Raw genomic sequence first — 26,973 nt, 5'->3', positions numbered from 1 at the left:
AAATGAGGGGGTCAAAACTAAAGCATACAGATTAAGTCAATTCCAGTTGATTTTTCCACCTGCCCATTGTCTTGTCAACCATGTTATTTTTGTAAATCAGTTGTTATTTGGTTGCCATGGCAATGGCTTGAGATATAATTTATACATCTAGCAACCAAAATATCTTTGTTTAACACTGTAAAATTAGGGAAAATTAAAGATAAATCATATTCTACAACGTTTTTTTAATCAAAATTTTTATTTTTCTGGGGAAAAACAAGCCGTTGCCATGGCAACGGACCAATTGGAACTATCTTGTTGATTTTGAATGTTTCTAAATTTTATATATATTCAATTGGAAGCTTGAAAGTTATCATTTTATTCATCTATATCATGTTTATTTACCATTTACATGGGAATGTATGTCATTTTTGAGAAATTATTCCGTTGCCATGGCAACGGCCGAAAATGGCATTTTTAAATTTACCTCCCATCTTTAAAATAAATCTTACGGCATATACTAATACTTGTGAAAGTTTCATGCTTTAGTCAAATTTTGCACAATTCTTGTGATTTTTGGAGCTTATCCGCTCTACTAAAAGTAGTAGGCTTAAACATACTAATGAAAATGCAAGCACGCAGCGCCAGCTAATAAGCTTTGACGATCAGACCTGAAAAGGAATATTTTGAGAACTTCATGGAATACAAAATAGAATAGATACTTCGAACGAACCTTGTTTCATTTTCGGAACCTTCAGAATTATTCGTTTTCGGACTAACAAATCTTTGGAATAACGAACCTTCAGAAAATTCGAACCTTCGAAGCATTGGAATGACGAATGTATGCGAAATGCCCCTCCCCTTGAAGTGAGAAATGTATTTTTACTACTACATGAACAATTTTCACATTAGGTATCCTCATATACACTGGCGTACATATTGGGGGAGGAGGAGTCCCCCCCCCCCCCCCCAAGAAAAACTAAATATGAAAGGAAAATATATTATTTTTCATGATATTATGTTAAAGAAACTATCAAAAAATACAATTTTTGTATTTAAAAGGTCAAGATTTCGCACGCTCGATTTGCTCATTCACAGATTTCAAAAAATGTTGTCCCCCAAACCATATCTGGCCGGCCCCCTTAAATTTCTGGATCATCACACTAATGATTACATATTAGAAACAGAGGGTGAACAGTTTTTGACAAAGATGGAAAAATGCAAAGCTTTATGTGCCCACTGTAAACAGTTTGCCTATGGCAGACTGAGTGCATTATAATTGAGTCCATGTATATAAATAATAAGAATGACTCAAGTCCATGATTTTTCTTTTTGAGTACATCAAGAAAAACAAATGATTATTGTGAATATCCACCAAAGATTTTATAAAGTTTTTCATTCTGTTTGACATTTCTTGGTATATTACATTCACACACTCAAAGTGTGGGTGGAAATAAAATAAACTCCCCAAAAAAGTTTGGAAATCTGACTTTGATCGATAATCCGTCCTTGGTTTTAGTTAATATCAATGTGTAAATAATAACAATAAATAGATCATTCAATTCTCTTTAAAATGATGCCCTACATGATATGATTATGGTTCACATGGAGGTGCAGTGCCTTAAAATGTGGGCAAGGTCAAAATTCAAGTTGCAAAATGACACAATATTGAAAGTCACTGTTCTTTTTTCCGTGGTGATGAGCGAGTTTCTCAGCGGTTTCTTTTGTTTGCATGCACCTTAACATCAACATGGAATCAAACACATCTCTGCACAAGCAAACAAATAAACAAACATACATGTGTATTTGAAACCACGATTCAAACCATATTATCTCACAGAACCATCACTACATAAACCCACAACAAACATAAAACATGAAGAAGCAGGGGCTTGATTTGAATGGATTTTCATCTCTATTGACACGGACAAAAGAATCATGTTTTGTATTGACCCTTCATGGCTATTTCTGCTCATTTTGCAGCTTTTCAATTCAGACCTCATCCAACACTTTTGAATCCTGCTCTTTCCGTAATGGCATGATCGTGACAAGCATGAAATCATTTTAAAGAGAATTAAATGATCTTTTGAATGACATCAAATATGCATTGTGTAAAGTTGGGAGTTGGGAGAAATTAATGGCCAAACTCAGATTTCCAAACTTTTTTTTGAAGGGTTTGTATAGTTGAGAGCCATCCACTCTGATCTCAAAGTAATTTGAAAATTACATCAAACTCAGATGTAAATGAAAAAGTTTTGGCATTTTCAAGCTTTACTTGTTTCAGGAAACAGTACTATGCATACCATGACCAGTATGCAAGTGAGTAAGCAAAATGATGTCAAACAACAGTGTGATATCTTTAAATTAATACCTATGTTCTGTGATAATCACAAAGCCACCCTCTTCCTTATGATATTAAATGTTTCAACGACACTTAAACATCTCGAGCTGACACTCCTCTGGAAAGACACAGAGGTGGAGGCCCAGGAGAATATATAAGCCCGTGTTCTGAAGTCAGGTTCAACTTAGACCATGGTCTAACTCTGTCCTAAAATTATGGGAAGCCAAAAGTGTCAAAGTGTATGTTTCTTATATTTACTGTGCTCTTTCCTGATTCTTCAATGGTGAAGACATTCATCTATTTATACTTCCTAAACAATTATGAATGATTTAACAGCCAAACGAGCTGAAATATGATATCTCTACTATTAATGATTTATGTAACAATTGGCTATCCATACTTAAACCACAACTGAGTTTAAGTTAAACCCGACTTCAGAATATGGGTCATATTGACTCTCTACGTACACATATTGATCTTCATGAAATACAAGAAATAACTGATTTCATGAAGGATAGAATGTGTTGGAGAAATCGTAGAATGCTCCCATGTGGATCTCAAGAATACTACCGGACTCGATTAATTGATTTAAATGTTTCATGAGCGGACCATTATTATATAACATTGGAACTAAATCAAACTTTTAAGATTTCATGTAAAATGATCAATTAATCAAATGTACTTTCTTACTATTCCATCTATACTTGTATTATTTAACTCCATTCCATTGGTGTGCCACAACAAAATAGGACAAAAGGGAAAGAAAGAAAAGAAAAAAAGGGTGGAATATGATATTTTTTCTGGATATTATACAAAAATTCTATCGCATTTGATTTTTGTATTAAAATGGTTCTAATTTTTGCTACCTCACAGCTTTGGAAAAAATTTGCCCCATATGCCATATTTGGTCCCGTCAAAATATTTGGCTCATTTACGCTACTGCTCTTTTCAAAGGGTTGTCTGAGACAGTGTTGAAGGAGACCGAAACCAAAAGATTAATACTGTTTAATGTGTTTATCACATGTTGATAATCTTTAAACAACTGGAGACTCAGTGATTTTGCTTTCAAACACTTATCATTGATAGACTACACTCCAGCCGGCATTTATGCGTCCTCAAGTCTCTCCAACAGATCAAAATAAATGTGAATTTGAATAAATACAGTAAAGAAGGAAGTTATCAATATAAGAATTAAAATTCCACTTTGATAGGTGAATAAAGATATGAATTCTACAATGTTCTTATTATGCTAATGAGATGGTTTGAATAATATTAGTTCTACTTTCACACTGCCTTTTACACCCAATATCTTGAATACATAGAGCTCAAAGAATTTATCTTTTTGTTCATTTCTTTAACATTTTCTATCAACATTTGTTGAAATGCTTCTAAGACTGTTCTGCTGCTGATGAAGTGTAGAGAAGTCAGTGTTTCATTCTCATACATAAGTAGCATGGATGGTATTCTCCTAACACAGTTTAAATCGGCTTAAGTTCACTAAGACCACATTATCATGGAGTACCAATGGCAAAATCGTTCACAGAGTGCAAATTATGTTTCATTTTTCCAGCAAAGAAAAATTATACAATAAGTTATTTTCTATGAAATGAAAAAAAAAGAATTTTTAAGTTCATCACTTTTTTAAATATTTTTTTTTATGAACGAAGATGAAACCTAGCATTCCATAGAGATGTGCACGATAAAATACCATCAAACGTGTTCAATGATTAATATACAAATAAATAATGCATACATACTATTAAAGTGGCTTGAAATCTGAAGGACTAAAGCTTATACATTTATTGTTAGCATCATACACATGGAAAAACAATTGTTGGAGTAAAGTATATCAAAATTGCACGAAATTCCCAAAATCATTCAAAATATCAGCAAATAAACTGCATTTGATAAACACCATGAACTTGCTGCATAGTCAAAGTGGATAAACAGAGATACACATAAGCATGTTTTGTCACTAATATGATTCATCTCATTTTAATTTACTAAAAATTTTTGACTACAATTAGGAAAAAAGAAGGTAATTTTCTGCCTAAATATGAAGGAAATTATAAATAAATGAAGATACAGAAACAGGTTTCATGTAAGTATAATGCTTTTTAACAATAATCATTAAACTAATTATAATACTTTTAATGAAGCCTATGACTTCAAGGAAAATTAGACAAACCCATAAATGAGATATTTTTACCCCCAAAATATGGATTAAATACTTAAGCTTCCTCATGAAAGTTTGTTAAAAATAATCTAAAAGGTAATATTATGAAATAAATTTTAAACAATTATGACTTCCTATCTGAAGGAGAGGAAGAGTCTTGGATGTTTTAATTACAACCATTATACCATCTACATGACTGCTTTCATTACATCATTAGCAGGTCAATTAAGGTAATAAAATATTACCTTTTATCTTATCTTTCTAGATTTCTAACACATATTAGAACAATCAAGTTTGAAAAATCAAATCAATAACTAAAGGTTGTACTTCATACACTCAGATTGACAAATGGCTTGCAGAACTCTGATCAAAGGATGAGATTAATTCACTATGTGAATGAAGTCCAGCAAGGCCCTGACTTACAAAGAGTTTCAACAGACTCTCATCAAACTCAAATTGCAATTGATTTAAAATTCATATCACTTAGGGTGTGTTCAATGACGTTTTTCAAATTTAAACAACATGAATCATGATCACAAACACAATCATGAGTGCACTGTTCAGTGTAAAATATATAAAGCTGATGATACGTCGATCATCTTTGAATTTCCCGCTCTCATTTAATGCAGCTTACTGCACAGTTTGACCCATCCACAAGAAAGGTCAATTCTGACATGTGCTTTTGCAGGTTTCCAAGGCGAGAGCAAATATAAAGACATTTCACAACTCAATGTGGCATTCAAAATGCTGTAAAATCTGAGCTGATCGCATTTCTAAACGCATCTTTTTCTGAAAAAAATTTTTCCTCCAAATCACCATCTGAAAGACGTTTACTTATACAAGCAGGAATGGAGAACATTGAACACACCATTTGTTTCTCATTATATCCGTGTTTTGTAATAGCATTTTCCATCATGATTCATGCTGAGTAGAAGAAATAACCAGTTGTATCAAACGTAGTTCTACGTTTAATACATCGTGAGACAACTGGTTATTTCTTCTACTCAATCCTGAACCACGATGAACCACTTCCACATCATGATTCATGTTGCAGATCAAATTTGAAAACCGACATTGAACACATCCTTAGCTACACAAAATTTAGCTCTTGAAATCAAACTTTGAGTTTGATTTGAATCCATCGCATCTCTTTGTAAGACAAACCCCAAGATATAAAAGACATAAACTCACATGATTTGTTCAAAAAGTTGAATACTTAAACAGATCTGGTAAAAGAAATATAACACAATATCTTTGGGATAAAATGAGAAGCCCTTATTCCTCAGCATTCAATACCAATCAAACAATCTTCACACAACTCCATTTGAAATACCAAGCCTCTGCTGCAACATGGTAGCAGTCTTTCTAAAGTCTTCCTCCATGAGTTCAATCTTCTTAAGGTCATTGGTCACTCCATCCCTGAAAGGACTCACATGACCCATGTCTTCGGCATGCTCACGGTTGTCATGGTAACCATCTTCCTGTCCAGTGGGTGTAGGGGCGGGGTACCTGCGCTCATTGTTGTGGAGGGCTCTTGAGTTGAGACCAATGTATGCCTTGGCACTCTTCGCACGAGGCTTTCTGGCTAGACTGTTGTTCATGTTTGAGGATGGGTTGGAGGAGGAGTCAGTCAGGAAAGTTGTGCTTGTGATCTTGGCAGATACTGGACGAGTTGTCTCGTACTTGAGTGGCCTGTCTCCTTTAACTGTTACAGTTTTAACTAAAAGAAAAAAATCATTTTCATTTAATAAATAAAATTTGTTCTGCATGTGAAAGTTTGAGTCTACATGTCCACAAACCAGCAATAAATTATAAAGACGAGATGAGACGATTAATTTATGTCATTATGCCTTAGTGTGTATCATTTTCAAGGTTAATAGTTTCCCCATGTGTTTAGCCATTAACGTACATGTACTTTGCTGAAGATAATATCGAAGGATCGAAGCAAGAATTTTATTAGTGAGAGCCCAGAAAAAGGGATGTTTTTGATGCCAAACTATTTTAAAAAGGCAACAATCCAGTCAATCTGCCTTTTGTGGCGGGAAATGCACTGATGCACGTATTTCAATTGTTCTTATCCTGATCACATTTACAGGCAAATTGATGACTGAAGTTTTGTACAATAACTTTTTTCATAACTTTCCTTACAAATTTACTTCTGTTTGACAAGGTACAAGTTTTTACACATCCAGACTAAGCATATTTCAAAGAAACACATCATCTTTTGGCAGATATCATTACTCATTTTAAATATGATTTAATTCTAGATTAATTGGGAATGTAATATTGCTTCCATGGCTCCTCACCTGCACTCGCACTTCGAGGTTTTGCCCTCTGAGAATCGGTCTTACGTTGATGAATGGCACTAACTGGGCGCTTAGGTTTCTCTACCACACCACTGCTATCATATAGACCAGGCTATCGATGAACAAGGATCAGAGATATTCAAAGTTAATCATGACAGTTGTTGAAGTGATGGTGATGATGGTTGTAGTGATGGTAATGATGATGATGATGATGACGATGATGATGATGATGATGATGATGAAGATGATGATACTGATGATGATGATGATTATGATGATGACGACGATGATGACGATGATGATGAAGATGATGATAATAATGAAGATGATGATACTGAGGATGATGATGATAATGATGATAATGATGATCATTGCTGTGAGGGTGATCATAGTGGTTGTGGTGACACTGGTAATGATGATGCTAATGATGATGCCTGTTGTGGAGGTGGATGTCATGGTAGCGATGTTGATGATAATAGGTGTGATGGGGAGTGGCATTGATTGTAAATGACAGTGATGATGATAATGGCAATGATGATGAAGATAACGATGACGATAATGATTACAATAATACTGATGATGGTGATGATGACAACAATACTGATGATGATGATGATGACAACAATACTTATGATGATGATAATGATGATTATGATGAAAATACTGACGATGATGATGAGGATGACATTCATGGATATATAACACAATCTAAATGACAATTGGATAATGTTCTTGGTAACAACATGACATACTTCAGTATAATGCACACAAACCTCAAAGAAAAATGTTTGTATTACTTGAATGAGCATATAAACATAGACCGTATTTCCAGTCAGCATCCTCACATCCATTCCTGATCTTTTCTCTATGAATTCTTTGATTTGGTCATTCTGTATCATTTCATATTTCTAGATATTTATCTTAAAAAAGGTATTGAACATGTATTTATTTTAGCATTCTAGTATGCACCAAACATTGGATCAACATCTACTGAAGTATAAAGAAAGAAGAAAGGACACAGCACTTATTTTGGAATTCAGCTTACCTGTGAATATCTCCTTTGGGTCAATCTATTCTGTTTAGGCTTTTATTGTCAAGGAAAAGAAAATCATATAAAAATGGGGAGGAGAAAGATAGATTGGAGAATGAGAGTGTGATGCACTTAACATCCAAATATACAATTTGATGCTAAATAAATAAAATATAGCTACATATTAAGGACAACAGGTGATTTTGCCTAGGTCAAATCCCTTCAGAGTTCAGACCAGAAAGCTCTGGATTAAAACAACTACGAGGTAGATTCTGGAATGAATAATTACTTCAATTCAGGCAAATATTTGAAATAAAAAAGAATCTTGTAATCTCATCAGTAAAAACAAGTTAATCAGTTTTTAAATCATTTCTGCTGATCAGCAAAATGTATTTGGTATATGATGGTATTTACATGTATGTAATTGACAGTTAGGGCGTAGTGTTGAAGAGCCTAGTTGCGTTGTTCTAACCATCAGATGGGAGCACAAGTTATTTCTAGTTCCACAAAGCAGACAATCATGGCTGCATGCAATCTTAACCTTGGGCTGGTCACCAAACAAGATTTTAATTGATGCTGCCGAAACATAGAACATGAGGAACGAAATCCAACGTTCCCCTGAAACATTTCAATGACTTTGCAGAATCAAAGAATACAACCATAGCACCTTGGCACTATGTGATTCAACACTAATTGAAGATAAATTGACACTAATCTCAAGTGCAACAGGAAATAGTACAGTGTAAAAAAGCAACTGTGTTTTAGGCTGACTAGTTGTGTTTCATTGCGAGCTGATGCATAGTTTATAAATCAAATTTGTACAATGAATTTTGTGGCCGCTGCTGGCTTTCCATAGTTGCGGTTGCTTGGATCAATCGCAAGTTTTTGTAAGACAAGAGCCTTGAAATGAATAAATAAAGGTATACCTTTAATTTCATTAAAATCCTTAACTTAACCTATACATGTATATTTGCCAGGGTTTGATTAGGCCTCAGAAATGAAACGACCATGGGTTATGTGGAATAAATGTTTGACTTTGTGCAATGGCCTGAATATTTTCATTATAAAAACTTGAAATGCTCAAACGAGGCATTGGCTGAATTGAATATTTCATCATTCATCTCATAAAAATGTGCTTTCCATTACTCTTATAAACATCCATTATTTGTTTTTAATGGAAGATAGACTAAGACAAGTTACTTTATGTTATATTTGGCTAATTTGGCTATTTGTTAAGTCTCATATTTAACTACTCTTACCTGTTTATCAATCTTTTGTCCTGGGTATAAGAACTCTACCAATGTCCCAGGGTGAGCCGTCATCTCTGTGTTTCCTCTGTGACTATCATCTCGATGCACTCTACTGCTAGCTGGGTGAAACACCTAATTCAAGATGGCAGGAATTTATATGGAAAGAAATTCAACTCAATTTCTAACATTGTCACATCTTTGAGTGATTTATCCAAACATTCATCCATAAATAGATTGAGGGATTTCCCCAAGGCTACTCCTTCTATCCTCTTAAAATTTAATTCCACATTAATGGCCCATTGCTTGATCAAACCATTTAATTCAAATTAGGCACAATCATATCCTGTATTTATACCATTATTGATTTTCAAGACAGCATGGCAATTGCTAAAGAATAAGACAAATTAGCATGTATGTGAATTATGAATACCATTTATTGTCTTGGAATGGCTAGTTCACAATCCCCCCCCCCCCCCCCCCCATTAAGATAATGTATGAGCCATATCAATTTATCTCTTTGACATAAGGAATCATGAACATAATGACAATGTATGTACTATTGTATGATAAAAAAAAAGATGACTGCACCAAGTGCCTTGAGCAGTTGGAACGAAAGCAAGGGTAATATATAGTGTGCCATTGAAAAGGCAACTACATAATCGGTGCCTCATAATAGCTACATATCATTGTTATTAGAAATATCACTGAAGGTTATTAATACTCCCATCCAATCTTCAAACTCATTTGGAAAATTAATCTTGCACGTCCTTAACAAAGATGAAGGTTTGTGCCAAATTTCATGAGCAATGGCAGAAAAAACGAGAAAGAAATTCAATCAGCGATGAGTTTTACTGAGATTTTGGCAATAACACGCTGTTGCCATGGCAACATAATTTCCAACACATTTGAAAAAAGGAGGTTGTTTTGCATAGTTTACCCAAGACCAACATTGGCGCCATGCATGTCCTTAATAAAAAAACAAATGTGTGAGCCAAATTTCAAAAGAACTGGTTAAAATCTGAGAAAGGAGTTGGAACTATATGAATATTTACACTTTTATCAACCTTTAGTCTACTCCTGTGAACTTTCTTAAGCAACATCATTAGTAGAAGTGAAACATGCCACTGATCACCTGACTTGAGAAAGTCCACAGGAGTAAATAAAAACCTTACCCAGGAAACTCCAGCTTGGTAGAAGCTTTGACATTTTGTTATCATTTTGAGTGTTATGCAAAATTATGTTGAGATGCACTGTATATTACAGTGTTAATTGAACAACAGCCTAACATCTCACCTGTTCGGGAAACCTTGGCTTGGTATTGGCAGACATGATTCTTTTCTTAAGCAATCTCTTCTCCCTCATTAATGTCTCTCTATGGGCCTGAAGTTGTTCATCTAAGTACTCCTGTCTGTGTTGTAGTCTAGCCTTGGCATAAGCCAGGCCTTCTGCTTCTAGCTGCTGGTAATGTCTATTGAGCAGACCAATCGACAGCACAGCCCAGTGGTGGATGGCAGCATTCTAGGTAGGGTGGTCATAATAGTGATTAGTGCCTTGGACACTATATAAGTTTCAAACGATGTATTACACCTCAACTACTTGAAATCAAAGTGATTTTACTTTATATTACGGGCTATGAAAGTTAATATGATTTCTTTCTGAATTTCATTGAATTACTTCTATGTCATGTTCTAATTTGATTGATACACCTCTGTCCTGATGCTGCCTGAAAATTGTAGGCATACACAACTTTTTATGTTAAGAGTTTAGTGCGCTGACACTCATTAGGTGTGTTGCTGGGGGAGCAGGTTAAGAGTGAAACATCACAATACCACATTGTTTATCATCAGAGCACCAAATAATATGTCTCCTGATATGTTAAGTTTTTCTCCACACATGCACAATTTTAAGAAATCTATCATAATAAATATTCAAAACATCATAAATGGTGATTCACAATTGAAATCATTAACAACCAGTCTCTTTACCTTGTACTCTCCTTCCCCTTCATCATCGTCCATCCTCCTCAGGAACGATGGTATTGGGGAACCTTAAATTTCAAGAGAAAACAAACACTTGACTTAGTATTACAAGTCAAGCATGAGGCCATAATTTTCAATATCTTCAGGAAAGGTCAATTTCCCCAGGATATATTCTCATAAATCTGGGACAAAATTAAAAGGGTACAACAAATTTCCAAGGCCAATCAGATGGCCATCCAAGGCAAAAGCATTTGATAGCCTTGGATTTTTTGCAAGTTATGTTCAAAGTTCAGTAATGTACATGAATATGCTTATTAAGATAATGAAACTGAAAACTAAAATTTCGTAAATATTTTCTCCATTATAACTTTTTCACTCAATGTAGAATGAAATAAACAAAGTGGTTCACGACCCACAAGTGTCGCCTGATTTCGCAATCAATAAAATATGCAATGTAATCATTTGACTCCTGGATAACATTTGACCTTATCATCCTCATGAACACACATGTGGTATTGCCCAAGGATCATAAGTACCAAGAGTGAACATAATTGATGCAGAAATAAAGAAATGAGAGCAAATTGAACGAAAGTTTGAAAAAAGGATGAACATGACCTCATACCATTTGGCCCCTAGATGACCATTGACCCCATCATCCTCATGAATACACATGTGGTATTACCCAAGGATCATACAGGTATGTACCAAGAGTGAACATAATTAATGCAAAAATGAAGAAATAACAGCCGGTTGAACAAAAACTTCAAGGATGGACATGACCTCATATCATTTGACCTTTAACCCCAAGTTGACATTTGGCCCCATCATTCTAATGGGCTCACATGTGGTATTACCCCCAAGGATCATATGTACCAAGTATAAACATAAATGATGCAAAAAATAAAGAAATGAGAGCAAGTTCTTTAACGTTTTTGTTACAGACTAACAGACCAACAGGAAAAGTGATCACTAGGTCTCTCCCAAGACAAAAATGAAAATAAACTTACCAACGATATTAGAAACATGAACGACTGCTGCTTGATCACCTGTCCAAGCCCTGAAAAATGATATAATTCTTTTAGTTTTGTATCATTTAAAAAAATATATTTATTCTTTTATGGGCGCATCATGACCTAGTGGTTCTGACTATCCCTTTAAAACAGAGGGTCGTAGGTTCATACCCTAGCCATGGCAGGTTTCCCTTCAGCAAGATATTTATCCACACTGTGCTGCACTCGACCCAGGTGAGGTGAATGGGTACATGGCAGGATTAATTCCTTGAATGCACGAGTGCTGAAAGGCAGCTCGAGCTAAAGTCTGGGTAATAATAACAATGCGCCTTGGAATAGATTATTTCTAAATGTAGATAGATGGTGCTATACAAATACCTACATGTATTATTATTATTATTATTATTGTATGGTAAATTAAACAATGAAAATTATTGTGCATTCTTCTAAAAAATAACTAAATGAATAAAAAATCAAAAGTGGGTATAGTCTTAGTATAATGAAATCTTATTGCTAACAAGCATCCAAATGTAAAGTTTCTTTTTTGTTTTGAACTATATTACTGAAAATTAAGTCATAATTTGTCAATTTAACAACATGACCATTTTGTGCATTTAATTTAGAATCACTCAAGAATATGTTCCTGTTATCTTTGATGTCCTGTGTAATACAAACATGTACATGCAGCATTAACAACTCCTCAGACTGACTCTGGGAAGGTGATGAGACCTAGAAGACAATGCAGGATCTTGATAGGACCTAAATCCTGTCTTCTCATCTGCTCTGCTCTTATTGTATTTCTGTACTGGATTATCTTATCATCTTGTTGCATTGTTAACAAGTATCCATGAGAACTACAGAAACATACTGTACCTCCTGACAAGCATAACAAGACAGTTGAGCTGATCTCGTACTCTCTGCGTCTCAGCCTTACTCTCCAGGACATCATTCCTCATCTTACAGATGGCCTCTCTGAAAGCCTTGTTGTCAATGTTAGCACTAGACAGTGACCTCTGATGTTGAGGATTCATTCTGATTCTCTCTCTCTGTAAGACGTAAGACACAAGAAAAATGCATCAAAGACTCCCTAAATAATTTGTTTGGTAACTTTGGATGTACAAGATGTTTTTTCTTCCCGTTTAATTTTTTTCAATAGAACTATACATTTTGAGAATGATCACAATGATCAAAAACAAAAACATATAGTTCTACAGTATTGGAAATTATCATGTTTAATACTCATTATTGTTAAGAAACACAGCATTTATTATGCGCCATCTATCTAGTAGCCTCTAGTGCTGTTGTCGGGAACAAAAATCCATGTCGACATGTCGCTTAAAAATTAATCCCGACATCGACAATGTCGACATGAAAAAGGGACCGTAATTTAGCCTAGGCTCCCTAACAAAAAAAATCATTCGATCGTGGAACATAACACTCTCAATCAAATGTATTCACCTTGCCACGAGTGATATCCCCACACTAGATCTAGATCTATATAATACAGGCTCAGTTCGGGAAAACATATTTTCACAAAGCTAGAGTGAATTCACTTTCAAAATCACTGATTTAATCCACATCTTTTTCTGGAGAATCAAGTTTTGTACCACGATCCGGTCTCGAAAGCATTGCGCAATAACACTCGGAGCCAATTTGAGAATCACCAATTACAATAGTGATCATTGCGTATTATACGCTGGTACACATGTGCTGCAAACGCAAGCTCCTCAAATTGACAGTAAAAAATAATGAAAATCGACCGATAATTTCAGTATCACTTCCGCGGCGATCCGTGCAACGATCTCCAAACGAAGGAAGGGAAGTTTTCTGTGACTTCGTGATTTGAAATAAGCGCTCAATAGCGGCGGTCACAACTTTGACAAAAACGTTTATGTGAAAAGTAATGCATTGCAGAGCAACGTATTATCAAGCACGGTGAATAGCGATGGGTACATATGGATGGGTACGGTGAATGCTACTAGTACTACGCTACGCTCGCTATACGCTAGCTAGATCTAGAGCGATCGTCGAGGGGCAGCTCGATCGATCGGGCAGGCTGGCCCACACTCAGCTCAGGCACTGACGTATTTCTGCTGCCGCGCAGCTCGCAGGTATTCTTTTTTCATTTAATGTGCCGCTTTATAGCTGAATAAACCTTTTAATCGCGCCACTTACTGTGGATAAAAGCTTCTAACTTTTCAGCTAAGCTTTATACTCGTGACTTTAGGCTAGACCCCTTTTTATTTTATGTTTGCATGTCGATGTGGGTGCGTGCATGTCGACATGTCGGAAACATTGAAAATCCTTTGTATGTCGACATCAATGTCGATATGAGGCCTATCGACAACAGCACTAGTAGCCTCCAAGCTCTTCATTGGTGAGTGGAGCCAACGTAGTTCAGCGGAACAACCAAAATACAAAGACTGAAGCTTTTGGTCTAAAATATGTTTTGTATGGTCGGGGGTCCTAAAGCTACGCACCACTCATCGCACAAGCAGATTTTAATGGCCAATGCACACTCTGTGTGTGAAACTGTGACTGCAGTTTGACGAACGATTCCTTTTCAAATTTTTCTACATGGGCTGCAGTAAATCTCTAAATGCAGAGAAACCCACAATTGTTTGGAATTTTGGAGTTACATTTGATTTAATTTTATATTATCCTATCATAATTTGAGCAAATTTTAAAAATTGAGGCACAGGAAATACAATTTGTTTGCATGATAAATCGAGTGCGTAGCTTAGCTTTAGGACCCCTTCTACATTGTATGATGGGGTGTCCAAACTTCGCGCACTTTTCAAAAATATTCATCAGGCTTAATTTTGTCCACAAATTATTCATAATTTATACAAAACCAATTCAAGAAATAGTAACCACATTGACGGCAAGATCGTAAACTATAAAATCATGGACGAAAATGTAAAGTAGGTCACTGGGTTTCGCCGGTATCGCGATCTCAAAATTCTATTCCGATCAGCGAATGCGGGCTGTGCTGGAAAACCGTTCAGAAAAAGTGTGACCTAACTTCGCGCACCAAAGCTTTTGTGGAGATTTAAACAAAGACTCAAGCTCAAAAGTGAAATATTTATATCAGATTGATGGCAAAATGCTATGGAATCGGTTAGTACCACATTTAACTCACATTTTTTATGATTTCTGCTTGTAAAATGGTGATATCGTGATGCTTGTTGCTTTCTTCAAAACGGGCGATAACGGTGACAAATTTGCCGATCTTTTGCCAATATTTTCATGAATACTGGACTAATCCTAAAGAAACTTTCAGCGAAGGGTAATTTTAGGTCGCTTTTCACATTGATGATGTCAGATTTTAAGGATATTGGCTAGTTTTGGAGATAATGACCGTCCGCGAAGTTTGGACACGCGCGAAGTTTGGACTCACTGCCATACATCGGGCGGCGAATTCAAGAGGTGTTCGGAAAACACGACGGGATTTTCGTATTAGTGAGTTTTGTGATATTTTCGTTTTGGTTAAGGATCTTTAGAATATTTGCCACAAATCAGTAAAAGATGATTTGTTCAAATATAAAAATTGGCATATTTTACATCGCTTGTAAACAAAGTGCGTAGCTTTAGGTCCCCCCATCATACGGTATATTGACTTCAAAATTTGCTCCATATCAGCCTATTGTCTGAGCAAGAATGAATCTAATCGAACAGGCAATTCTGGCGCGAAGCGCAAGCAAAACTTTCTTGTAACATGAAAGATTTTTTTTTGCAAATCTTCCCTCACATTTTTTCATTCACTCGTCTTCCTCCTCTTCCCTCTTCTTTCTTGTCTTCTTTATTCTTGGGAGTTCTTTTCCTTTTTTCTTTTCTTCTTTCTCCTTTTTAATTTTATTTTGCTCTGTCAACTTTTTTCTGGGGGGCACACAAAATCTCAGGGGGTCACGTACCCCCCCCCCCCAGGTCCCCGTACCGTAGCTACGTCACTGGGCTAGAGAAACGGGCCTCAGTTGCTCAACCTCCGCGGAGAAAAACACTTTTCACAAGACGAAAATCCGAATATATGGGACTGAACCAAACTCCAAAGAAAAATAATTTTTCACACTCAAGATACAACAAAGATTGTGGCGAATACTTAAAATACCGATATCTCATTACCTCACTGGTAGATATGCAGAATTCCTGAAAAATATTAATAACGCTTTATTTTCTCAAACGCCCGCATAAACGGAAGCAATTTTCTTGTTTTATATCGAATAAGTCCGAAATTTGTCATAACAAAGCTTCCCCGGTTGCTCGGCAATTCTTGTTTGTCGCAAGAGGGCGCGCGTCAAATAATACTAACGACCTGGGCCCGTTTCTCAACACCGTCATAAGTCTAACTTCTTGACTAAATCGGAGATAGTGAGCTACTTGTCCGCTAACCGTTTCACGAAGCCCTCTTTACCAAGATCGGGTACAACAACCTCACTAAATATTTATGACACCTCCGAACCTGTCATAACTTCTTTCTTAAAGACGTAGTGGCATCACGTGGGTAGACTATGACATGCAAAAGTGCCGAGAAATTTGAAAATTATAATCTTACGTAATCAATCATAGAGGTTGAAATTACATCCCAAAATAAGTGGGATAATGCATTCAATGATCATTGTAATACAAAGTAACTATGAATACTGTTGGTAAAACGCCACAAACCCATTCATTTTGAAATAGTAAAATAATCTAATCGATAAAAATTCTACCACGTCAGGCCATCCATAACTGGACTTGTATTTGTCGTTTTCAGACCCATTGACATTTGGATAATTCTAATCTCTAATTTATGCATAGAATTTGTCAAATCGTAAGATCGGTATCAAGGATTTAAAAAAAAAAGAATGTTAAACTATATTTCGATGATGTTTGGAATCGTAAAACATTGTATAATTATCATAATTTTACAAATAAAACCGTTTTGGTTTACTTTCGTAAACTATCAAAATTGGATATCCCGGGGGTACCCATCTCAACGTAAACATGTGATTTTTTAGTCATGAAATAAATTATTCATGATTCCATTTTTCAGCAATTGAATGCCCCAGTCTTCATGGTATAAGTATGTATGATGCATAATTTACCTGTGCTATTATTTTTAAAAGATGTAATTCCCAATTCATCACAATATTTGCAATTTCGTCATAATCTTTCTTTTTAAAAATTATGCTATTTTGTGACTAAGGCTACGTCTCGTCTGCTCTTTTTACCGATAGTATCGATATCAAGGTATTTTAGTTAGGAAGCCTTTCGTGAAACAGGTTTAGTAAGATTGGAACTAACTCCGTGGTTTGTGGATAAAGATATGACTAACTTGTCCAGGTGTTGAGAAACGGGCCCCTGGGGCCGGGGCACGTTTCTCAACACATGGACAAGTTAGTCATATCTTTATCCACAAACCACGGAGTTAGTTCCAATCTTACTAAACCTGTTTCACGAAGGCTTCCTAACTAGAATACCTTGATATCGATGCTATCGATAAAAAGAGCTAACGTGACGTAGCCTTAGTCACAAAATAGCATAATTTTTAAAAAGAAAAATTATGACAAAATTGTGAATATTGTCAACTTTTTGCAGTGATGAATTGGGAAATACATCTTTTCAAAATAATAGCACAGGTGAATTATGCATCATACATACTTAGGCCATGAAGACTGGAGCAATCAATTGCTAAGAAAATGATACTCAATTATGAATAATTCATTTCATGATTAAAAAATCACATGTGGACGTTGAAATGGGTACCCCCGGGATATCAAAATTTAATAGTTTACGAAAATAAACCATAACGGTTTTCTTTGTAAAATGATGAATTATACGGTATTTTATGATTCCAAACATCATCAAAATATAATTTAACATAACCTTTTGAAATCTTTGATACCGAAACAACGATTTGACGAATTCTATGCATAAATTAAAGATAGAATTTATCCAAATGTTAAAGATAAATTCCAGTTTTGGTAACGATCTCAAAATGACTTTTTACAGAATCTTATATAATGACCACCCAAGTGTCTGTTTGTATGAATGAAAAATATATGCCAAAGGATTCTGAAAGAAATTGTGTAATTGCTGAGAAATAAGCAAAATAAGCGCGGATTCGGTCACTTCCGTCGGGTCTTTATTCCAGCAATAATAATACACTGTCCCACGTGTGCCTATCTGTGTTGGTGATGTTCAGTGTGAACATTTTTCAGCGTAGATTTCAAGATTTCACGAAGTTCAGTTTATTTAACTGTACCAGATCTAGATCCTTGACGATATACTGACATTTAAGCCTGGTTTTATAGACTTTGTCATAAAATCAATCTTTACTGCAACTACTGGTATTTCTCTTTAATAGGGGTCTGAGTAAACATAAAAAGCTTGACCCCACTGGTATTCTTTTTCATCAGTTCATTGTACAAACCTTTTTAATTTACGAATTGAATTTCATTGATCAAAGATATACTTTAATTAACTATTTATTGCAGGGAACCCACACTAACAAGCTTCGCTTTCCAGTGGGTTCCCTTTTTCCATTTCTGTATATGATATGCTTTACATTGTAACTTTTGTTAATTTTGGAGTGAAAAAGAATAAATGCAATCAAATTAATCAAAACGACGAATGGCGAGTTTAGTTATGAATGGCCTGACGTGGTAGAATCTTTATCGATTAAATCATTTTACTCTTTCAAAATGAATGGTTTTGTGGTGTTTTACCAACAGTTTTTAAGGTTTCTTAGCATTACAATTATCATTGAATGCATGTGTTGTGCATATAATTTCAACCAACCTCTATGATTGATTACGTAAGATTTTTAATTTTCAAATTTCTAGGCACTTTTGCACGTCATAGTCTACCCACGTGATGCCCCTACGTCACTAAGAAAGAAGTTGTGACAGGTTCAGATTTGTCATAAATATTAAGTGAGGTTGTTGTTTCCGAACTTGGCTAAGAGTGCTTCGTGAAACGGTTAGCGGACAAGTAGCTCACTATCTCCGATTTAGTCCGAAGAAGTTAGACTTATGACGGTGTTGAGAAACAGGCCCCTGACGAATACTAGCAAGGCCCTACATATAAGGCCTTGAATACTATAGTACTTATTCAATATTTTCATCAGAAAATAAAAGCGTTGATCAACCGAATCACAGTTTCTCGACTAAAATGGATCAGGGGAGCGTTTCATGACAGGGCTTGTCAAACATTTTTTTTGCCGATAGTTACCATAGTAACAAGGTTTCTTCTCTAATCAAAATTCAGGAAAGTTGACAGATCTGACTACTTAATTGTCCGATAAAAATATTGATAAAAACGCTCCCCATGCAGGATTGAGCAATATTATTATTTTTTCTCTGTAAGTGGGATATACATGTAGGCCTAACGTTTATACATTGTTGATTTTGTATCCATACATTGGTTTGACATTGAGCCCCGGGGCACTTTCATTGACGAGAGGAAACCAGGCGTGTCTATGGGGTTTCGAAATGCACCCTAAACAAATATTTTCAATATTCTGAAAATGTTCTGAAAAGATAAAAAGTAACTATTAAGACGGTACCTTGACAAGTATTCCCTGAATTGACCCCTAAACAAGTGCAGTGATATTGTAATCGTTATGTCACGGACGGCGGCCAAGTTTGGGACTTCGGACACTATAAAGATGTAGTGTTGTGGCTAAAAAAAGTCCCTTATGAAACATTTGAGTCTTTTTGTACCCTCACAGATTTTTCCTTAAACACGTAGCTTTCTTAGCGAAATAAACATACACCCTTTCCTCAGTATTTTACTGTTTTGACACCCTATATTACGTTAAGTACATAACGTGCCCAATCTTGAAAAAGAGACAGGGAAGAGATCCTTTTTACGCGTTTCGTTGGACGCGCCGGGTATCCGCTCGTCAATGAAAATAACATTGAGCATTCGATCATAATGGGGGGGGGGGTATTTTCAAAAGCAAATGAATGATAAACAGAAATAAACTGTATTGAACTGGAAGTATAACTTTTGGCTTACAGCATTTTCAAATTTAAACAGACAAACAGCAAATAAATAGCTGTATAAAAGTATACTGGAAGATGTTTGGTGTATCATTTCAGGTAAGAACGATGCCTTATCGTTTATGATGATCCGATCCTCCATAGTGGATCCCGTATCCTATGTTGCTGATAAAGGTCCGATGGAATATTAACATTTCCGTAAAAATTAAAAACCAGATTATGTATGCCCTTATGCATAGAGGGCTTTATCACAAAAAGTACTAGTTAAAATAATTGTTGCAACTGATAATATAGCGGGAGTAAAACACATAAAAAACATTTCTATTCAATTTGATTCACAACCACAGACTATTTTGCTGCATGGATACTATGTCAAACATTTTCTAGTAGTGTGACTATTGCCAATCAGCCATCAATCTCTATCAATGACGCATAATTGCTAATAAGACGAAAGAAGTGACAAATTGAGAGGTTTGCCGTAGTTTCCCGTTCACTAATTTGCCAGCGGTGCTCACAGCGGGATCAATGCAGACCAAGTTAATACGGACCGGAAGTGATCTTATCCCACAAACGTGCATCTACGCAACAAAGCACCTTGAAAGATTTTTATATCACGGGAATTTGAAATTTCGATCGATGCTCAGGAAAGCAGTTTAAACACATGTTATTAGGACAACTAGAGCAGAGAAGAAAATACGAAAATTGCACAACATTATTCTACACTTGGATTGGATCTGTTTGTGATGTATTCCGGGGATGTCTTATACCTGAGATGAGGATCGAAGTCATGGCAGTCAACAACCATGTGAAGGGCGAAATCACTAATATTGACCCTAATAGACTATAACTGAAAGAAAGGAAAGAACTCTGTCAGAATGCAGTTCAGTACTCACAGACCCCCTATATTCAAAGTAATTCTCTTGGGGGAGTCGGGTGTCGGCAAGACTTCACTTTACCAACGGTTCAGAGCAAGGGATATACCTCTTACACAAAGAACAGCGCTTACACTGGACAGCTATCAGTACAACCGACAGTTTCCAGTGGGACCACAGAGCAAACCTATACAGGTAAACCAAAATACTTTTAAAAAAATATTAATTGATGCAAAATGTTACATTTTTGTTTATCGTTTAAAAACAAAGCTAGATTATATTATTCACATAAGACTCCGAATTCTAGAACATTGTATATTCAGTTGATGAAACTGATACGTGGATCTTTACTGCTGTGGATCTAATAATTGCCCGAAATGAAAAAAAATAGAAATACGAAAATTTGTATTTTATTTATTTTCGCTTGTAGGCTTATAATTATAGTTTACTCTAATTTCAATGCGGATACCTTCAAAGAAAATAACAGCACAATCTGAAGATTCATTAAAACATCGCGACTTATACAAGACAAACAAATTAAATCTCATTAATTTTTAGTTTTGATTTTGAACTTTCGAAATGTTTTAAGTAAGTAATTTATTTTGAATCTTGATTAGTAAACTAGATGTATTAAATCGAAAGTAAAACGAAATAGAAAAATAAATCATTGGCCTCGGCTACACGTAATTAAAAAACAATAAGTTTAACGTGCCCTTTTTCTAATGATTTATCAGAGAACTATAAGTGTTGGAGAGGTTTTTCACAATTCTAATCTTAAGAACTCAAATCATAGGAGTTTGGGTATCTACAAAAAACAAGTATGGGAAAAATGTAGTAAATTGGTAGACTTTTAAAGTTGTAATCAAAATAGGGATAGTTGCGATGAAAAGCTTTAAGCTTTCTTGCACTCGAATTTCTAATTTTCAGCTTTAAAAAGGCATGAAGAGTATGCCAAACAATGAAAAACAAAAAAGGTTCATAAAAAGATATATTTTGAGTTCATTGAAATTATTAGAATATTTGACAATCAAAGTGAAATAAGATTTAGTGTAATGTTCTGATTTGAAACTGATTCAGCAGAACAATCTCAAGTACATAATAAGTGTAAACGACTCTTGAATTTGATATGGGATAGTGGGCAACATAACGATGAAAGAAGGTATTGATGATTGGGCATTTAGAAATTTAAACGTGCAAGCATCATATCTATGGATGTACGGGATAATGAAAATGGTATATCAAAATGTATATCGATAAAATATTGAGTATTGAGCAATTCTTTTCCAATCATTTTACAAAAGTATTTTGACTGTTTCATCCTGCTCAGATTGAACTCTGGGACACAGCAAACATGGAGAGGATGCATTCACTCACCGATAATTATTTCCGAGAGACAACAGCAGCTATCCTCGTCTACGACATCGCAGATAGTCAATCCCTTCAAAGATTGTCAGATTGGAGGAATGATTTCAGATACCATTCAGAAAGAACTTTAATGTTCCTTGTCGGAAACAAGGTAGATTTACCGCCAGACAAATACGACGAGGATCAGACGACAATCGAACACGCGCGAAAAGTAATGGCGACAAATTTTGAGGATGTTCTCGGCGCGTACGAGGTATCAGCAAAAGAGGATTACAAAGTGGAAGAAATGTTCCATAAGATCGGACAGATTCTGTGGGAGAACTATAAAGATGAAAGGGAAAGTACAGGAACTAGAAGCTTGCCAGAGATACCAGAAGGAATGGGGACTATCAAGTTGGGAAAACATGATAAAGGAACGAGATTGAGGTTTTCATTCAAGAAGGAAAAATGTTGTTATTGACGTTGACATTTTCGTCACGATTCTTTTTTAGAAAAACACACACACAGTATTTGGAACGTTTTTTTTAATAATTTATACCAAAAACACCTTCGCGTGTCATGTGTATGATATGTATAATATTTCTAATAAAATGTGAATGGGTCTATCTTAAAATAAATTTGGCCACCAACTCAAAGAGGAAGAGAGAGTTACGTCACTCACAACAAAAAGGACATAATAAATGAAGCAACTACGAGTAACTCATGTTTGACTATAACCAGTACTCAAGTTCAAGTTGTGCTGGTTCCTATAAAGAAATTGAGAAGAATTCTAATCTAAGATGAAGTTTTCCTCAAATCGGTGCATACACAGCAAAAACTGTGGTGTTAACCGGTGTACATAAAGGACCACACCAATTTATTTTACATCGGTGTTACTTTGACAGTGTTCGTTTAACACCTATAGTTATTACAACGCATTTGGTTGTTGCATTTGGACTCTTTTGTGCTACAGTATGTTCAATCTATAGGATGCAATTTTAACACCTCAGGACGTGGTCCTCTATCAACACCAACTGATGTCAGTTTAACACCAGTTTTCAGTGTACGAACCTCATAGAGTCAAATTTGACATACAGGAAGTTCTCGCTTCCACGACATATTCGACGAATTCAAGAACACAGTATATATATTGAAATGCCGGTCAGTTGACAATGAACAGCTGGGAGATCTTTGTAGAAAATTGGTAAACCAGAACAGCAGTTTCGTCCTGTCGTCCGACATGTATGTCGTTTGTCCAGAGTCCAGGGGACTGTTTCATGAAAGTTGTCAGCACTGACAGGTTGTCTTTCTCCGACAGTTACCATAGTAACAGTCAGAGCCAGTGCCTTTCAGCCAGTCAAAACCAAGGATTTCACAGAAATTTCAGCACTGACAATTTAGTCAGCTGCTGACAACTATCCTATAACCCCAACCAGGGGCCCGTTGCAGAAAGAGTTGCGTTTAAACGCAAGTCAAAAAATCAATCGCAAGTCCCAAATGCGCGCTGTTGATTGGTTGAAAATCAAGTTGCGCGTGATTTTTAGAGTTGCGATTGATTGCAACTCTTTCTGCAACGGACCCCAGGACGAACATATTGTTTTGATTCATCAATATTTCGACATAGACTTTTTTGTTTTTCCATTACCATGAACATGATGAAGGGCATTTGACAGATATATTTTCTATGTTCCTGAATTTATGGAAGGGAACATTATTGAGCTGGTCTCCTATAAGACATAAAGAATGTCTAATTTATGTAGTAAGAAGTGAGTTTATTTTGTTCTTGTGCCCCCAGAATGTGTTTACTCAACAATCATATACTAACGATGATTATTCAACATTGGTTAAAGAAGAAATAGGCATGGTTGTTTTGGTTTTATATCGTGATCCAATAACGTATAGTGTTAATGCTTGATGCTACATAAAACAAAATGTATACTTGTGTTTCATTTTTATCAGAGTAAACTTCCACTTAAAGTGTGCATTTGCATAATTATATTCATTCTGTGCATTACATATTTATAATTAAAGAGTATACACTCTAAAAATATTAGGTAAAAATGCTCCATGAGGGTAATTATGTGTCCAACCAACATTGGGTATTTCTTTTGGGCCTTTTTATCTATCAAGTGTGATGAAAATTTTGCCCGTTCTAAAGTAATTGCTGCTTTTTTTAACCTTACTTGACTATGCTTCCCGCATTGGGTAAAACATTGCCCATATTGGTTGGACACAATTATAATTACACTCGTACTGGTTAAAATTTTACCTAATATTTCTTACAGTGTAATGAGGTGAATTTATGATAATAATAACAATAATGATGAGAATTAATGATGGTGATATTGATAATTTCAACATTATTTTCAATGCACACTTTCTAATCAAATATACAAATAACTACATAACGTACAATAAACAAAAACAAAGTGACTCATAGACATACGTAAAATAATATAAAAGATACGAATGAAATAAGAATAAAAACAGAATATTCCAGATTTTTTATTATTTACAATAGAACATGAAACCAGACAGATATTTGACAATATGATATCATATAGGTATTAAATCACACTGAATGAAGAACAGAAGGGCTTATCCTGTTTTCAGTACTGTGCACGCATTATTGTCTTCTTCCTGCTGTTACGTGAATAATGCAGTGTGTGTCAAATCAAGATACAAGACCCTACTAATAAGAATGGTCGAAAGCAATTATTGCAATTGATAATAATTACTGTTTCAATTCGACCCTCATTTTACCCTGAAAAGCTTTTCTATTCTCTTCTGCATAAATTATGAACGCACAAAAAATGCACAGAATAAGTGTTTACTATATCGCAACCATTATTATACGATTTGGAAGCTTTTGTTAAAAGCTGATGACATTATTATTAGCAATAGCAGCCCCTCCCACATACCCCATCATCACCTGTTTTGATATTTCTTCTTCTTCTTCTTCTTCTACTACTACTACTACTACTACTACTACTACTACTTCTTCTACTACTACTACTACTACTTCTACTTCTTCTTCTACTACTTCTACTTCTTCTTTTTCTTCTTCTTCTTCTTCTCCTCCTTTTTCTTTTTCTTTCCTCTTCCTTCTTTTGTCCTTAATCTTCTGATCTTATAATAATTTTTCCTGTTTTCATTTTCCCCTTCCCATACTTTCTCTGCTTTCTATTTGCGCATGACATCTCAAATGAAAGTAAAAAGTAACTGATGAATCAGAGCACGCATAATCAAATTAAAAGAAAAAGTGGTATTTATCATAATAATTATATTATCAGATTATTGATCATCTGCATTTAGAGTATAGTATAATCGAAGTTGTAATTGCACTGAATTTTATTTCAATTGCACTTGAAAGAAAATTCATACTTTCCTTGACATTGTTAACAACTTCTCAATCCAGTTGAGAGATTGTGTTTAATTTGACCTCATATAAAATGGCGACTTTACGACTCATCATAAGCCTAATAAGCTGTACGCGAAAATATTGTAAAGTTACGATATATTGATTCTGAAGTTTTTTTATTTAAACCAGTAAGAACTATGTTGTTTAAAAAGATACAATCTAATCGTTTGACATTAGTGTGTATTATAACTCTTTTTTCCACAAATCTATCAGCACTTCCGATTGGTTGCAATGTAATTTAGAAAATAAAATGCGTTATTAAGTCATTGCCGATTCTTCGCTAAGTTGGATTAAAGTGACATCATTTTTTTAAATAATTGGATACATTGTAGTGTCTTAATGGTTTGCAAATACGGTGATGAAGTTGGTATAGGTCAAAGATTTGCTTCAATATAAGGAGACCCAATCGAAATTAATTTATATTCCATTTTATTGTGACTCACTTTACAGAGGTTGTCATAAATGAAAAACAAATAAAATCATGATTATTTCATATAAAACTGAAGCGTCATTTTCTTTTATCACGGAGCATGTTACTATAGACAAACAAACACATAAATTATCAATATCATTAGAAATCATATATTTGTTTCTGTTTGTTTAGTTTTGATAGTTAGGCCTATCGATTTTGAATTCGAGTAGGCATATAGGCTGGTAAATATGTAATACGTAGATTCGTGATTTTCTTACGAACTGATTATCTATCTAAAGGTGATTTGAAGTCGATAAAATATAACTTCATTAATCAACATAAGGCATACTGTGCAAGGCGATTCTCAAACTCCTATACTGAATTGGAAGAATGATTACTTGAGATGTGCACAAAACTTCTAGAAATGATAGCGATAAATTGAGTCAGTCACATCTTTTAACGACTGCTTAATCTTAACATTGTGAGGGCATTATGAGATTGAAAGTTACCATGGTAGCACGAAAATACTTTTGAATAAATTACTGAAGTTTCATCACTTCATTTCCGCCCGATTTAAAGTATTAATCCTGACTTGGCGTCGGTCTATAGTGGTAATCTTTTAAAAAGAAAGGATATTGTAAACAAAATAACGCACAATAGATAATATTCTGTATATTCCCACTTTTTATAGAATAAATTACGCTCATCCTGACACTATTATCCCTAATAAACAAAGGGGGGAGGAAAAGAAAACCGCTTCATATTTCTCTTTTGGAAGCAAAGACTCGATGAGTGAGAGAAAAGGATGGGCTGCTGATGGGTGGTGACCTTTTATCACTTATGTTGTCACTTAAAAAGAAGGAAAATA

General features: G+C 35.1%; 2 protein-coding genes across 3 annotated transcripts; one reads left to right on the top strand and one right to left on the bottom strand.

Annotated features, from left to right (window-relative positions):
• Positions 1 to 5,482: 5,482 nt before the first annotated feature.
• On the bottom strand, positions 5,483 to 16,344 carry LOC121407479. Of its 2 annotated transcripts, none has more exons than XM_041598574.1 (9): positions 16,194 to 16,344; positions 12,945 to 13,117; positions 12,069 to 12,118; positions 11,068 to 11,129; positions 10,376 to 10,600; positions 9,092 to 9,214; positions 7,848 to 7,886; positions 6,803 to 6,914; positions 5,483 to 6,201 (listed from the first exon to the last, which is right to left on the bottom strand). In XM_041598574.1, the coding sequence occupies exons 2-9, from the start codon at positions 13,100 to 13,102 to the stop codon at positions 5,807 to 5,809; spliced, it is 1,164 nt and encodes a 387-aa protein (XP_041454508.1). In that variant the 5' UTR covers positions 13,103 to 13,117; positions 16,194 to 16,344; the 3' UTR covers positions 5,483 to 5,806. The 2 variants fall into 2 exon arrangements, with proteins under 2 accessions (XP_041454508.1, XP_041454507.1); XM_041598573.1 differs by having other exon boundaries at positions 5,484 to 6,216.
• Positions 16,345 to 20,507: 4,163 nt separating this feature from the next.
• Positions 20,508 to 23,555, top strand: LOC121409395 (ras-related protein Rab-6B-like). The gene is made up of 2 exons (XM_041601331.1): positions 20,508 to 21,123; positions 22,256 to 23,555. The coding sequence occupies exons 1-2, from the start codon at positions 20,932 to 20,934 to the stop codon at positions 22,751 to 22,753; spliced, it is 690 nt and encodes a 229-aa protein (XP_041457265.1). The 5' UTR covers positions 20,508 to 20,931; the 3' UTR covers positions 22,754 to 23,555.
• Positions 23,556 to 26,973: the final 3,418 nt, after the last annotated feature.

This window comes from Lytechinus variegatus, chromosome 2 (genome assembly GCF_018143015.1).
Source record: "Lytechinus variegatus isolate NC3 chromosome 2, Lvar_3.0, whole genome shotgun sequence".
Classification (NCBI taxonomy): Eukaryota; Metazoa; Echinodermata; class Echinoidea; order Temnopleuroida; family Toxopneustidae; genus Lytechinus; species Lytechinus variegatus.
This window is presented reverse-complemented; position numbering and strand designations above follow the sequence as displayed.